The sequence below is a fragment of the Emydura macquarii genome, unplaced genomic scaffold (assembly GCF_026122565.2).
Source record: "Emydura macquarii macquarii isolate MOO-44397 ecotype Brisbane River unplaced genomic scaffold, CSIRO-AGI_Emac_v2 contig_2988, whole genome shotgun sequence".
NCBI classification, from domain to species: domain Eukaryota; kingdom Metazoa; phylum Chordata; order Testudines; family Chelidae; genus Emydura; species Emydura macquarii.
Window position 1 is genome coordinate 89,243 of NW_027133125.1, and position 16,902 is coordinate 106,144.

The following is a 16,902-nucleotide window of genomic DNA, read 5'->3' on the forward strand; positions in this document are numbered from 1 at the left end:
ATGTGAGTGATTATACTGCCCCATAGCATCAAAGTGCTTTTTGCATTCAAAATGCCCTAGGTATCAATTAACTCTTTTTGTACAATATTCATTATCCTGGCCGGTGAAATAATATGTCCTTAGTGAGTCTAAAACCAGATGGAACACACTACAATCTTCAGCCAGTAGAAATTCTTAGCTATTCTCATTGCCTTTGAGTTTGATTAGGGTGGCAGCATCTTAATGGCCAGTAGAGGCCAATCACTCCAACCACACACCAGGCACCAAAAATAGTAAATAACATTGGAGACAAGAACAGCAGCACAATAGTATCCTCAACAGAGCTGGTCAAAATGCACCAATTTTTGGTGGGAAATTTTGAAAGATTTTCATTTCCCCCTGCAAATTTCACAAAATTATTTTTGGTTTTCCAACCAAAAAAAACCCTAAACTACATTTTTCAAAAACCAAAAGCTGAAATATTTTATCAAAAAACCTTATTTGTTTAAAATTGAAAAGTTTTAACTTCAACCTCCCACCCACCTTTCCACAGAAAAATTATGACCAAAACAAAGAGATATTTTTCATTGCAGGATTATTTAAATCAAAACCAAACAACCTTCAATCAGCTCTAATCTTCTGTCAATAAACCCTGAAGTGTTATGCAACCCTTTATTAAAACCAAACATTTGAAATCAAGAAGACACCTTCTGCTGAACCAAGTTTAAGAACCTTGTTTGAATGAGATACAGTGGCTAGCAAGATGAGTCAGTAGGCAATTCCAGTGGCAGAGGAACAAGAAATGCAAAGGAACTTAGAGTGAAGAAACAATAACATTTCCACTGGAAAATTATTTTGGTAGATGACAGGAAAAAAAGTTGAAAGCAGCCAGCAGGGTGCACTTACTTTACTAAGCTGAGTTATCAGAGTAAAGTGTTCTAGATATTACAAAAATCTTTGTACTTAAAAAAAAAAAAAAAAAAAAAAAAAAAAAAAAAAAAAAGATTTCATATGCTATGAAATGACAACTGCATGTACTTTGCTTGACGGCTTGAGATGTTGTATAGTTTTACTGTAGCTCTCCTGATTACTTATGTTTCTGGAGGTGTAGTCTGACAGCAATACTCTTCATTGTGAATCGCAAAGAGAAGAACAATACTTTATTACTTGGCACTTGCTAAGGATCCAAAGACACTGAGGTCACTGGGCAAACTTCCATTGACCACACTGAGCTTTGGATCAGGCCCATAGCACTTTGCATTTTCGAAGTACAGTACAAATCTTAATCATTCTAATTAGATCTAATATTTTCTCTGGCATCTACAGCCATATGAAGATGAGTATATGGGAAAAGGAACATTCTTTGCCCATCTTTCACACAGAGTGGAAGTTTCCCAGTGTAACAAAGCCCTGGCTATATGAGAACAGGAGTGATCCTACAGCTGAACCTGTTGAAAGTGACCAGTGATTTTAGCTGCTCCATTTCAGGCATAGTAAAGGCGCCTGATTTCTAGAAGGTGGATGCTCAGCCCTTTTGGAAATCAAGCCCCTTTTAGGTGTCTCCAGGAAGGCAAAAACAAATCACTAGCCACTTGTTAAAATTTAGGCCCATGTGTGTTTACTTACATGCATTATATGTAAACTGCACATGCTCTCACTAACTTAATATCTTGGCATACACACTGTATGTATTTTATCATCAGTTATTATATTATGTTTGCCCTTAGGGGCCCCCAAACAAGGAGGCGGCCCAGTTGAGCTAAGTACTATACAAAACACACAGGAAGACAGTCTCTGCCCTAAATAGCTTACAAGCTGGGCAGAGAAGCCAGACAAAGAGTGCGGGTAGGGAGGGATAAAGTATTATGAGGGTTGGTAGAAAACTTTTGGTCAGAACAGTTTTGGGGTTTTTTTTTTGTTTGTTTGTTTGTTTTGACAGAAAATAGGGTTTCAATTAAATGAAACTTTTCCAGGATCATCATCTGCTTTCATTAGAAAGTTAACTTTTTGGTCAAAAGAACTGACCAATTTTGATTTGGAAATGTCGCCAGGGTGCCTCATGGGAGTTATAGTTTGGGTGCCCCATGCTCCCATTGTCTTCTGTGGGCCAGGCTCCCTGGCTGGATTATATCTCTTATGATTCACTATAGTCATGTGCCTGCCATATGCACTGCCTCCACTCCCCAAGAGAGGCCGTGGTGCACCACAGGAGAGGTGATCTGATGAGGGAACATAGCTAATATAGGAGCACAAATCACCTGAACTACAACTCCCACGAGGCACAGCAGCAGCATTGTGAATCAAAATATTCTGGCTGTCAATTTTCCACTACAATCTCAAAAATTTCTGCAGAAACCCACCCACCATTCTCTGACCAGCTTTAATTATCATCCAGACGTTACAGGTTGGGAGCCAAGGGAGATTGAGGCACACAGGGAGGCTGTGGCAGAGCTAGAATGTACGTGTGTACACGTAATGACAAATATCAATAAAGAATTACTAGTCGTTTTTCAACTTTCTTTTAGGATTTGCCAAACAATTTACAGCCTAATTCCTTTTACAATAATTTTATTGCTTTGTGTGTGTATGTTCATAATAACTTAGTTTCCGTAACAATCAAATTAAGCCTCTCAATTTATTTTTCCACAGTACTATCTCTATTGGGATCCTAATTATTTCTTCCTTCCTAAGTTAACGTGTTGTTTCTTCCAGCTATACATGTTTCCTGGTGGGAAGAATGTAAATCAGGGAACACATGCTGGGTGTGCTGGGCTGCTTGCAACTTTATATTTTATCTGAAAATGAGTGTTTGTTCCACGTGTAGTATGACAGCTTTAAAAGGCAAGACCTCTCCCATATGACCTGCTCAGAAGTCCTGCTGGAGTTGAGCATAGATCAGTTGCAGGGTATACCCACATTTTTGTCTGCTGCTTAATAGGAATGCCTGTTCCATGTAATGGGGATGTCTTCAGTTGAGTTAGTTGCATTTAGGACTACTGTACAGCAGGTCTTAATCTGAAGTGGTTTCTCAGAGTTTCCTTCTTTAATTGAAGTGGTCCATCCCACTGCTGTGAGCCAGGCAGAAAGTACTGTTTTGATTCACTCCAATTAAAATTGCTCCTTCTATGCCAGCCACACATGCTGGCTGTCATGAAGGGCATATCAGAGCTGCTAGCTATTGGCAGTGGATAAGCAGCAGCGCTTAGTTCCCAGTATTACTTCTTCCCAGCTCCAATAACATGATGGACCATGCAACTCATCAGACAGTTGCATTACTATTAAAGTGGTCATCCTTGTTAAGCAGATTCTGGAATTCCTCTTAATGGGGAAAGGGGCATTCCCATTAATATGCTATTGTGACAGAGGCTGTGACACTTTACAGCAAATACATTACAGTTCCGTGTGGTAATATCACATTATTCATTTCTCACGTGCTTGGAACAGGGGACTGGACTACACCTCCTGAGATCCCCTCCATCTCTAATCTTCTATGATTAAGGACAGGAGATTTGTATTCATGGCTGCCATTTCCAAAGCACAGTTTCCTTTCATGAGAAGCCAACAAGGGCGCTCCAGTAGCTTAGCTATTCTAAGTAGAGCTGGGGAAATTTTTTTTCCCCAGCAAGAAGTAAATTCACAGAGAAAGGCATTTTTCTAGGCACCAAAACTATTCACTAGTTCAGGTCAAATTTGGTGAAGAGTTTTGATAGAAAATTGGATTTTTTTTTAAAAAAAAAAGTCATGATGGTTTGTTATGACCATTTTAAAACAAAACTTAAACAACTATATACACACACACACACACACACACACACACACACACACACACACACAAACAAACACACCCACACACACACACACACACACACACACAAATAAGAAAGAAAAAAAAAATGTGTTTGAAAATGAATCAAATTTTCAAACCAAACAAAAAAAAATCAATTATTCATTCCGCTCTACTTATCACTGAATATCATTTTTGTGATCCAAGATAGTACCCTAAATTAAGTGACTGTCAGATATTTTTAAATCTCTTTTTATATTAGGTGCTGTTAAAATTTAAAAAGCTTATTTTAGTGATTTTATTGTCCATTTCCTTCAATACTATTTAGACTTCATCCTTTAATAATATTTTTATACATGCCTGAAAATGACTGTGCATTTGTATTAATGGCCTCTACTTTTATTAGAGTTGTTCTATATGTTCTAATATCTTGGGTTTTGTTTCTTTTTAAAATTTGCCTTCTTATCTTATCTTTCCCAGCCCTCCATTTAAATTAAATCCCTGGTTCTTTTCTACTTCTTTACTAGTGTTGTACAAAAGTCCAGGAACTCACTTCTTCATTCATGCATTATAAATATATACCAGAAAAAGAGCTTTTTAAAAATAAAAAAAAAAAGCCTTAATATTTAAATTCCAGATTTAGTGTAGATTTCATTATAATTCTAACCAGACTCTGATTTTCTCAAGTCCCCACGTGTCAGTATATGAAGATGCTTCTATTTTTATCATCCAGCTCTCACTGGTATGGAAGGTCAGGACTCAGATGGCCATTTCCACACTCATGACTGGGGACCTTGCCTTCATCACACACACCAGTTGACTTTGCTTGAGTATATTCACACCCATACATTTGGTCCACATTATACCTATATTGAAGATAGCACGACTGTTTCTGCAGAGAATAGCTGCCTTATAAATAAGGCTTTTCCCAAAGACCATTCGAAGATCCAAGACTCTCCAAAGCTCAGGGGAGTTTAAATTAGCAGTTTTGGTTTGATCCCCATCTCTGTTCTATACAGCTCAGTAACATCAGAATGGTGCTCAGATGCTATTAGGGTGATCAGATGTCCCGATATTCTGGGCTTTTTCTTATATAGATGCCTATTACCCCCACCCACACTAGCTATCTGGTCACCCTAGATGCTATGGGGATGGGTACCCGTGTAAGAATTTAGGTTGTGCTACATCAATAGAGGAGTGCAAATGCTGCTACTTCTGTAAGAAGCTGCTCCTTGGAAAGCCAGACAATGTATTTTAAAAAAATAATTACACTTACTGACATCTACATGCCAAAGCAGGTTACCTGAACAGTTGATGAGAGAACAATGCAGCATTTGCTGGCTCTTGGAGTTTCTGAGACCAACTGCATTGCAGTTACAGCATAGGCAACTGGAAAATCCATTACCACCACTGAGGCTTTTTTATAACATGCTTTAATGTTACATCAGAGCACTGCCTGCAGGCACCTAAGACAAGGCTGTGCTAAACAACGGTAGCAGGCAAGCACCTTTCCTTAATTTTGAAGATGGCCATATTTGCTGACTTGCAATTCACCCGAAGGCAACACACCATTTCCCCTGTGAACTCAGTAGTTAGTATGGAGTAATTGTTTTAACGCCAAACAAAAAACAAAACAAGTCGACAAATTCATTCTCAGGGTAAATCTTGGTGAGTTCAGTGGACTCTGGTGGAGTTGCACCATGGATGAATCTGACATAATGGGCTAAATTCTGAGTTATATCCCAATTCTAGGCCTCCACCCTTCTCAGGCAATGCCCTTCCATCTTGACTTTTAATACTCCCTTTTATGTGAGCTTTAAGCTTATTCTGAGAAGAGACAAAATTTAGCTTTGAGTTTTAGCATCAACAACTTCTTTTATTCCTTAGTTTTCCGAAAGGACTGTGATGAAGTTTTCAAATCAAACCGCACTAAGAATGGCCTCTACGTCATACAGCCAGAAGGGAGCCGCAAACTTGTGACTTACTGCTATATGGATGACTGCAATGGGTGGACGGTAATCCAGAGAAACAGCCACAACAGCGAGATCGTATGGTCAGAAACCTGGACAACCTACAAATATGGCTTTGGTGACCTGGAGGGAGATCACTGGCTTGGCAATAAGTTTATCAACCTCATCAGCCAGCAAAAATGGTACAAAGTCCGGATAGATTTAATTGATAACGAGGGCAACAAAACATATGCAGAATATGACAGCTTTGTCGTGAGAGATGAGGAGAATTTTTACCAGCTGAGGTTAGGGAGTTATGAGGGTAATGCGGGAGATTCTCTTAGTTCATCCAGAACCAAAAACATGCATGATAACATGAATTTTTCAGCTAAGGATAAAGATAATGACAGGTCGACTTTGGAAAATTGTGCAAGTGCTAACCTAGGGGCCTGGTGGTATGACTCCTGTTATAATGCCCAGCTGAACCGCCAGACCAACCTTCACTGGCAGACTGCGTGCGACGAGGACTGTAGAAACTCAACCATCCTACTGAAGCCCATTCATATGTCTTGCCACAGGGTTTAGAATTCATTCCCACCCTGGGTACACTAATCTGATGAGCTGATGTAATATTTAATAGTAAAATGCAAAATCACATTATCTTATCTTTTTGTGAGCTAGATGTTTCTCTGCCTCCCTTATGGAAAGGGGGTCTGATTTTGATTCTCCTGCTAATAAAAATGCCTTTATTGCATGTTAGACCTCTGATCACATTCAATTGTCATTGATAAGCAGCAAGCAACAGTGTGAATGGTACCACACCAATAAAATTCTTTATCCAGTGCATGTGCTGTGCAGTGTCTTTTACCCAACTCAAATATTTCCATCAAGTCACTTGATATCAAGGGAAAATTCCAGGGATTTATCATCAAAAGTGGAAGTGGATAAAATTCCCCTGAAAAAAATAAGCACATACATAAAATCACCCTGTTATAGAAGTTCATGATGAAGTATGACTATTCCTTTGGCTGGGACCATAGCCCACAGTGGCTACTGTTACAGACAATTCAGGGCAGAACAAACTCCATTGCTTGGTGTAGTCATTTGCATAGTAGGTGTAAAATGCTAACCACAGCAGAGCAGTGGCATTTCACATGGACTCGGTGCTGGGAAAAATTACTACATGTGGTCCAGGGCAATGGAGAATCAGGTCCACTCACTCTCTTTGATTAAAAAGGATTTTTGGAGTGCTGCAGGTTTTAGGTAAATTTGAATCAGTTTGGAAATAGCAACCACACTCTCTCTAGTTTTGCTTTTACTCTCCCTTGAACTATATTTGGTTTTCTTTACTAATTATAAAACCTAGCTCTTATGCTCTTCATCAGCAGATCTCAAAGCACTTAAGAAGGTCAATATCATCTTCACTTTACAGATGGTGAAACTGAGGCACACAGAGGTGCAATGACGGGCCCAAGATTTCCCAGTAACAAAGCCAGGAATAGAACCAAGGGCTCCAGAGTCCCAATCCAGTGCTCTGTCACTAGCCCACATCTTTACGGACAAGAGCTTTAAAGAAGACAGACAATCTGTTTCCTAAATGCCCTCTAGTCATCAAAACCCATCCCCTTTCCTTTAGTCTCTCTGCCTCAGTGCCAGGTTCCCTACCCACGTTTTTCAGTCTCACCCCATATATACTTATAGCACTCCCCAACCCTGCCTTTCCAACAAACATTTACAGATTCACCCCACCCACCACACTGTCAATGGACCACCCTCACTCAACTCTTCCTACCAGCCCCCTCCAATTACACTTCATATGCAAAGCTACGCAGTGAAAATTAATTATTTCCATAAAGATTCCAACTTACATAAAACAAAGAACAAAACAGTACCAAAAAAACAAAAAACAAAAAAAAACAAAAACAAAAACAAAAACCCACAAAAAAACAAAACAAAACAACCCTGTTCAAAGCACCTTGCTTCTTCCATAGAATCTAATGGGGAGAGAGCAAGGCTTTTCCTGTCTTAATTTATCAACAGGCAGCAAGATGGCAGCTCTCAAATTCTGAGTAAGTTGAAAATGGAAGAGTTAATGGGCTCTCTTGATTTTTAGCCACGGACCTAAACTGGGAAGAATGAGGAGCTGCCCCACACCAGCTGGACCACCTAGAGACACTGTGCCTTACAGCATAAGTGACAAAGAAATGCAATTCACAAGCTGAATGACAGCAACTTACATTGTGTTGTCTAGTCTATTTTAAATGCCTCTTTGGAGGTGACAGAGCTTCCACTTCCTCTGGGATGTACCATAGCAGGGGTGGAGAATGTGTGTAATATACACACATGGTCACCTCTCTTTACATTAACACCACAAAAATTCTGTGTTGTACTTTACCTTTTGCATTCTTTAGAAATTATTTCAGAACTATAGGCAAGTAAAGCACCAGCCTTTCCAGATCGGCGTCTGAGAAGTAATACTCCCTGAGTGGGCTTTAGGGTTTAAGATGCATGTAGAACAGAAGTCTTTTGAAGTAGGTCTTTAATTTTTTTGCGAGATATGCCTCCAGTGAATAAAATATTAAACACTATTTCCAGACTCTGTGCATAAATAAAAAACAGCACGAATGAAGTTGTGGGTGGTGGGGGAGGCAGCACGGTGGCATTCCAAATGAATACAAAATTTGCAAGTTTAAAATCCAATAACTCCCTTCCTATGCCTGGGGCCTTCTTAAAATATTAACAATCAAGTCTCTTCTGGAAGTGTATGGAGTGTGTTTTAATCTGAACCAGTACCTAGGGAAAAGATTACCGCTAGGGGCATACATTTTCTCTCCTTGTTTGCCCAAAAGAGTGCGGACAGTCCTGTTATGGGACAGGATTTTGTCGTAGAATTCCACCCCACCTCTAGCATAGTCTTTAGAAATAGTGGCCGCCTTTCTGTCCGACCTGTAGTCTAGCGTGTGGCTCACGGCATCACAAGCGAGAAAGTAGCCAACAAGTCCGATCGCTGCAATGGTGATGTTATAAATGCCTCGTAACACCATGGGGCCAGAATACAAGCCCAGAAGCTGCTTTATAGCCACCCCAGACAGACAGGTGCCAGCTAAGCAAGCAGGAGGCACAGCTGCATAAACTATAGGGCTATTGCTTTGCAAGTACACCACCTCTCTGGCAATGGCAAACTTCTGAGCCTCTGGGGAAAACATTAGGGCTTCCTTCAAAGCTAGCCCTTCTTTACTCTCCCAGTCCACTTTTCTGCCATTTATCATGGCGACACGGTTGACAATTCCTTGTGTATCCTCAGCTGTGATACTGAAATTGGCAGGGATGCCCACCAGAGAGCCTGCAGGCAGCCACGGGATCCCAGCACTCACTGGGTGGAAGCCAAAAGCTGCAAAGGGGTGGTAACAATTCACTGACTTCACACCAGCATCTCCGAGAACAACGTGGAAGAGGGTGCGTAACTTCTCTGAGAGCTCAGCCGGTTGCCCCTTAGTCCAGCACTGATACAACTGTTTGAACGTCTGCTCAGGAAAGACATGATAGGAAAGGTTAGCCCCAAACAGGCCTGCGCAGGAAACTGCCAACAAGCCAGTCCTGTACTTCTCTACCAACGCAGCGGCCTTCCACAGGAACGGAACTGCCATAGCCAACTTCCAACCTGTTCATAACATACAAACAAGGAATTAAAAGATGCACAGTTGGGTGCCCTTTCATTGTAAGATGATTTTAAACAAGAGGCAGGGCAAGCAGAGCCCAATATCCAGGAAATCACCCCATTGTATTTACACACAAAGATATAAATACAATAGGTACAGTAAAACCCTGTTGCAAAGAAAATGTTGCATCCATTTGTTACACAGAGATTTAATCTCATGCTTTTGTGCTTCAGAATGTAAACTGACTGATATAGAGGTCCAGAAGGAATTAATCCTTTTCCCTCCTCCATTAAACCAGTTCATTGTAATAAGTATTATAGTAATGTCACCACATCTACTAATATATTCTGAACATAGTACTCTGTTTTACCCAACACCCCATATCTGCTCATTACCAGACCAGTTTTCTTTAACTCAGATAACTTCTGTTCCATCACAGTCACTGAGTTTAGATATTAATGGCAGAAGGGACCATTGTATTCATTTAATCTGTGTATAACACAGGCTGTTAAATTTCACCCAATTACCCCACATCCAGTACAATAAATTGTGGGTTTGGCCTAAGCATATCTTCCAGAAGGGCATCCAATCCTGGTCTGAAGACATCAAGCACTGGCAAATCAACCAGTTCCCTTGGTCGTCTGTTCCAGCGGTTAATCACCACCACAGTTACCAATGATAATCCTGAAAAACCTCTTTGGCATTAGTGACCCTTTGGCATACCCACAAAATTAAGTGTTATTGAAAATGTCACTTCATTTAAAGTGAAGCTACCAGCACTTCAAAAGGAGATGATAATGTGACAAATGCCACCTTAAACCAAATGGGGAACTTAACCAGGCACCTTGCGAGCTAAAAAGTACACACCTTTACAGCTTCAGCCAAAGAGCCAAGAGCCCTGGTGGTGGTCTGTAAAAGACTCATGCTCAGAGGTACATGATACACACAATCAGAAGGTTACAAACAACACAACAGGCCTGCAAATAGATTTCTTAAAAGCCACTAGCCAGTTGTGGGGTTGGCTTAGCAGGAACCAAAGTTTCAGAAAAAGGTTAAAAGAAAAAAAGAAAAAAAAACCACGAAAAACCAAAATAATTGTGAAAGAAAAACTACATAACACCTTGTGCAAAATTTCCAAGAATTACTTAGAAGACTTTAGATGATGCACATTTTAATACTGTCATTCAGAGTTCCTCTTATTATCCCCCTTCAAATCAGAATCCTCAATTAGAAAAATTGTAACAACTTCCATAGCAGATAAGGCTTCAATCTTACAACTGAGCTTGCACAGAGCTCCGAAGCCACATGTCCATGCTGAGTTCATTTACAGGATTGGAACCTAGCTGCCATATTACATACGCAGTGTGGGGAATGAACAGAATAACTAGGGGAATTTGGAAGAAATCATCATACTGCTTTTTTCCATAGGAGTCAAGTAATAAAAACAAGAGAATAGGAAGAACAACAAGTATCTTCAAAGAACTGTTTCTCAATAGCTTTTCCAAGTTCTGCCCAACCTGTGGACCAGGTGCACAGTTTGCACCAGCTGTGGACACAGGTCCTATAAATGTATGATATAAGATTATGAATAAAAATACCTAACAGTTTTCAGTTGCCTTCTTTGTAAATAATATTAAAGGACATTTTTTATGGCACAAATCCTGCTATTTCTTATTTATCTGATTAGTCCCCACTGAAGTCACACGAGGGTTTACAGCACAGGGCCCTAACATAAGGTGCAAATGCCATGTTTCTATCATTGGGCCTCCTCCTGCATGCAGTCCCTAACTCAAGCAAGTAGATCTACTGAAGTCCATGAGGACTACTAGCAGAAGACTGCAAGATCACAGCCTTTTATTTCTGTTGTATTATCTCCCAGTTAAAATTTACTTCTTATCAGAGCGCAGGCTGGGCAAAAGATGTATTAGAAAACATTTGCCCTTCTATTTATCACAACATTTATGATATTTGTACTGTAAATTTGACTCCAAAATTAGTGCTGCCCTGGCACGTTTCACTCAGTGAGTCCAACAAGGGTTGGGTTAAAATAAATGTGCCCCATTCTCCACTGCCTTCTACTTTACAGAGTCACACCTGGGCAAAGTAGGGATCAAACACTACCACCATTCTAATCTGGAGAGATTGACATCCCTTTACACAGGTGGAAGTAGCATTGCCAACCTCAAGTGTTCAGCAACCACAAGTCAGGGTCATGTTTTTACAGAACCTGGCTTAAAAGTTATGAAGCTTTTTAAAAAAGGCTTTTCCTTCGCCTACCTTTCCTAGCCTAAAGCGTTAATGATTTCAGTTTTTGTCTCTGTAATCTTGAGATTTAGATATAATTTTTTAAACATGGAAGTAGAAACTCTGACCTAATCCCATGACTCTGGGACCTGGAGCTTTAAAAAAATTACCAAATGTCATGAGAATTGGCATAATCACAGTGTAGACGACAACACAAGGTGAAAATTGGCTGGGAATCAGGCCTTTAAAACTCTCTTTTACTACTCTTTGCAGAAAACTCTCTCCCATTCAAATTCTTCCAGCAGACTGTCTTATAAACCATGTTAACTGATTTCAGTGAAGTTACCCTGGCATAAAGATACTGATGTAACCATTCAGAATCAGGTTTCAATCTCACTCTCACTGAAGTCCCTGAGAGTTTTATTGGTCATTTTACTGGAAGCAGGATTGGGCCGGGGGGGGGGGAGGGGGGCTACATAGATGCTGTGAAAAGGAAAGAGCAAAGTGATTTTAAAAAAATCATGACAGCTGAGGGTACAGAACCCAGTTCTTCTCTCCCTCAAACCCATGTCAATCAAGAGTAACCTCAATGCAGGCAAAGGAAATGTATGTAAAACCCTGAGAAGAAGAATTAAGCCCACATGCTTAAAACCTTGCATTCACTCAGCAAAAAGTGGGTAGCTTCCCCTCTCCCCCCAACACTGCAGCCAGCTGCACACTCCATACAGAGAGCAAAGGAGGGCTGCTCTGTTCTCTCCTGTCACAGTCACCCACGCAGAGTTCTCACCTCCACAACACAGGGGCTCCCTTAGCACTCAGCAGCTGATCTCTGAGCTGAACCGCCTGAATCCTTCCTGGGCTAGAAAAACCATGTGCTCGCCGTAAAGCAGAAAGCTGCTGTGGCAACTAAGAATTGCCGCAAAGCAGCTGGGGGAAGTGGCAGGCGCTTGGGTCGTCATAGCAACATAGGGAGTACATAACCATTGCATATTGCAGCGCTGAGGCTGTCTGGCCTCGTTTAGTGCACTTGTGCTTTAACTATTTAAACTCAATTTGAAAAAGAATTACAAAAAAAATCAGCTACACTGGGAAGGATTGCAACATCTTAGTCTTCTGCAGGAGGGAATGCAGTTTACTCTGTGTTAACCCTTTAGTATTTCCACAGAAGACAGTGCCATAGAATTTGCACCCCCGGCTGGCTATCAAAGACCTCCAAGTTTGGGAGTGTTCAATTTTCTGGATTATAGACACGTAATTTAGAAAGTGCTGGTTTGTGTTTGCTACAGTAGAATACTCCGGTGAAATGTATGGCTGAGACAATGTGATTCTTCTTATCCCATGGCCCCAATTCCTTTTCAAGCTCATAAAGTTTCACATTGGTAAATTATAGAGACAAAGTGGGTGAGGTAATACCTACAACTACACTGCAAATGGTATTGATAAATTATTGCATTTACAGCCAAACAAAAGCTCTCTCTGGAGCTGGGAGAGAGGATTTCCTCAAAACAAGGAAAATGACTTGTCAACTGAAACAAATATTTTGCAGAAATGATACCCTCCATCTGATGAAGGGGGTTTCTGCCCACGAAAGCTTATGCCCAAATAAATTTGTTAGTTTTTAAAGGTGCCACAGGACTCTCGCTATTTTGCGGAAAGTTTTCCAGGGTATTTTGGTTGAAAATTTCAATTTTTTTCAATAAGAAACAAAGATAATTTGGTTTAAAATATCAAAAATATGTTTTTCCCCTTCTTTTTTGGTGGAGCAGGAGAAGGGAAGAAGAGGAAAAGGAAAGAAAAGGGGGAGGGCTTTCTAAATGTCTGTTTTCCAAAAACCAAAATTTGGATTTTTTTGTTTTGTTTTCATTTTATTGGGATTTTTGTTTTAAATCCACCTTTAAAAAAAATTAAATGAAAATGAACATATTTTGTTTTACTGTAAAATTTTATTTGTGGAAAATATAGAGCATTTTTCAATTTATCCTATTCAGAATTTTCTTTTTTCAGGTTAGAAGTTCTGTGTTTCAGTTGCAACAATTTAGCCTCCCTGAATGAAATCCTGGCTCCACTGAAAAAAAATCAATGACAAAACCCCCATGGACTTTGATGGGGCCCCAATTTCACCCTCTGATTTTCTGTGCATATCACACAGATAAAGAGAAAGGCCTGATTCATCACACAAAACTTCCCCAAATGTGCTAACACAACTCTTTCCCCCAAATGTGCTGGCATCTCAAAGAGTCTGTTTAACCATAGACAAACGTATGGTTTGATACTACCATACCTCTGGGGAAGAAAATCTAGGAGCAGCTGTTGAATTGCTCATTGGCGCCAATTGGAAAAGTTGCCTGTTCCCATTTGCTGTGGACAGCTGTACAAACTGTATCCAGTACAGATGCAAAGAACAACCAGTTATTTAAGAAGTGCAAAGAAGGGGATCTGAAACTGATGCCTTTTGGGAAGAATAATCCATCTGAACAACTCCTCTCTCCTAAGTCACAAAGATCAACACACAGGCTTGTTAGGAGGAGGTTAAAGTTAAATACATAAATGAAGAATATGCTACTGTCAGAACAAAATAACCGCAAAAGTGTTATGGTAGTAGCACGCTTTAATAAGGGATATGTTTCAACAAGTTAGTGCCTCATTATTATTGAAAGCAGGACCTCTCATATTGCAACCTGGAGTTGGCTTGAGTTTCCTGCTGTGAGTACACAAAAACACAACTGAGATGTGCATGGTGCTTTAAAAGAAAAAAGTTGGTAAGTCCCTGTCCTGAGGATCCAGCAACTGAAGATCCAGATTCTTTAATCTGTACTCATGTGATTAAGGCCTTCATTGTATGAGTATCAAACTGAAGCCCATGGCATCCCAGTGCCACCAGCACCTTATCCTTTCCTCAGGCAGTGTAGCCCCAACTTTCAAGTTGTGCAATTAAAAAAAGAGAATTTCACAGCTTGGAAACTGTAGACAATAGTTTCATTTTATGACTCATTTATTGTGTGATATTATGATTCACAAAATATGTCCTGTCTTATATAATCATTGTATGCTAACTAAAGTTAAGTGAGAGGATTAAAGAAGTATGAGACTGATAAATAGTTCGAAGGAATACATACTTATCAGGTATCTAAGTAAGGAAGGCTGAAACATAGGGCCTATAGGCTGAGGCGTGTAAGGCTTTAACTCAGCTATTTTAGGCCCTAGAGATAAGAAATGCTGACCAAAGAATAACCTGATGCCATAAGATTCTGGGAAAAGATGTGCCAAGGTGTAATATTGTGAAAAGTTAGCCAGAAGATTAATTTTAGATCACAAAAATGCTCTAGAGACACAGGATCAATGCATCAGTGCTAAGGAGAATAAAAGGAACTATGCACAACCTATAAAAAACAGGGTACCTCAAGTTTTGGGGATGCCAGACCAATAAGGAAAAAGAGGGTTGACACTTTCATGCACATGCACAGAGCATAGGTATAGTCAAAATTATAAAAAGGGGATGCCCAGACTGCGAAAATTGAGCTTCCTATGGGGAAACCTCCAGCAGGAACCATCCCTCTACTGATGATCACTTAATGAGACACCCATCAGACCCTAACACTATTGAGGAGGATATGAGTGTGACTGTAGCTGTAATTTGTGCATGGATATATTTAGTATTTATATATGATGTAATATTCATAACTGTGCTGGTAACTTTTGTAGTAAGTATAAGACCTGTCATAAGGCCTGTAAAACAGGCTAAGGCCTAAGTGGAAAAAGCCAAGTGAACAGGAGTATACGTGGAAAAAACCAAGCTAGCTGAAAAATGCTAATACTGTAAGCATATATATTGCCAAAATATTGTCAAAATATTAAATTATCTAGCAGGTATAGGAGGTACCAAGATATTAAAAAGAACTAACTCCCTAAAATGACACTTTGATGAATAGAAATGACTAAAAAGTGATAAATGGAGTTGTTTTGCCCAAATCAGCCAATTAATGGAAAAAGATGGTATTAGACTACGTTGTTATGGGGGAAGTTCTTTACCCTGGCTTCCGGATCTATCACCAGAGACAGACTGTAAATCACACCGCTGGTATTCAATCAAAGGGTAATTTATTGTAGTGACAAATAAAACTCAAAACCACTGACGTAAAGAATACAAGTAATGGGGGTGAACTCCAGGTCCCACAACCAACAACACAGCCCCTGGATTCCCAATGTCTTTGATATTTACGATTGGTTCTTCGCTTCTTCCCAGGAGTGTTGGTTCCGATCTGGTCAGTCATCTGCTTCGGCTCCAGGTCCGCAGTCGGCTGCTTCTTGTCCTTGAATCAAGATGCCCGCACAAACCAAACGTACCCTCGCCGCACTATCACTCAGATGGACAGCCCAGCTTGGTGGCACCGACCACCTTAAATCAGCTTGGTTTGCCTTTCTATCAGCCAATCACGGGCCGAGACCTTTCCCGCTCTCTGGGTGGTGCACACAGCACCAATCTTGTGCACCCAGCACCAAAATCATAGGCTTCCCGCCTTTTTATCCTGTTTCCAGGCAGACTTGTCTTGCTGGCAACCTGCCAAGCGTCAGTGTTCTGGTATCTTATTGCCTGATTCCATTTTGGATTTAAGATCCAATATGGAGTCTGGCCTAATCGCCTCCACCTATTAGCAGGGGACTTTTCAAACCTATGTACAAACACATAAATCAACCATAAACAATTCCCCCAACAATGTCAAGAGAGTGGCAACTACCTATGTCAAAGGGGGCAGGACGAAATTGTATGCAACAGTGCATAAAAGAGGGTGTCAGAGGGAACAACGTCGTCTGGTCTAGGGGATAACGGAAAGTCCTGCCGTTGGGCCGTGGCCATTGTAACGCCGCCTATACGAAACTGACCCAGAGATACTCTGTAGGTCACTTCTTATTGGCCTGGGTGCCTTCATTGTTCAGCTAATCCGTGGTCGTGTCGATTCATTCGATTGTGAGAGCTGTCTCGGTTTCCTGGCAAGAGCTGGGACAGCATCTACACAGGGACACACGCACGCAGCCTACACTGATAAACATTGGTGGCCAACACACCGTACCACAACTTTAATAAAACTGATAAAAGATATTAGACATTGTTCTTATGATTGTATGTGCTACTTTCCTTGGCCTTCATGTTTTCCTGAGCTCTAGATCTGAAATAGTTGACAGAGGTAATTCTGTTGCAATTGAGACTGTAGCTACCAGAGCCAAACCCATATAATATCACTAAATTTACTTTTAAATAAAAATAAAAGGCTACAAAATACTCAAGCTC

At 40.4% G+C, this 16,902-nt stretch overlaps 2 protein-coding genes across 5 annotated transcripts in view; one reads left to right on the forward strand and one right to left on the reverse strand.

Annotated features, from left to right (window-relative positions):
- The window catches only part of TMEM177 (transmembrane protein 177), a 32,516-nt gene that overhangs the window by 3,465 nt on the left and 12,149 nt on the right, over nt 1-16,902 (reverse strand). Inside the window, exons 1-3 of one of the 4 annotated variants that reach the window (XM_067570107.1) lie at nt 12,403-12,494; nt 8,615-9,373; nt 6,330-6,667 (exon numbers count right to left, since the gene is read on the reverse strand). In XM_067570107.1, the coding sequence (XP_067426208.1) occupies nt 6,459-6,667; nt 8,615-9,359 (954 nt within the window). In that variant the 5' untranslated portion in view covers nt 9,360-9,373; nt 12,403-12,494 and the 3' untranslated portion in view covers nt 6,330-6,458. Of the gene's footprint in view, nt 1-6,328; nt 6,668-8,234; nt 9,374-12,402; nt 12,495-16,902 lie in introns of those variants that run through there. The other 3 variants (XM_067570110.1, XM_067570108.1, XM_067570109.1) reach the window with 3 other exon arrangements.
- LOC137167784 (fibrinogen-like protein 1-like protein) lies at nt 4,508-6,549 on the forward strand. The gene is made up of 2 exons (XM_067570065.1): nt 4,508-4,514; nt 5,651-6,549. Exons 1-2 carry the CDS (start codon nt 4,508-4,510, stop codon nt 6,295-6,297), a joined length of 654 nt encoding a protein of 217 aa, XP_067426166.1. The 3' UTR covers nt 6,298-6,549.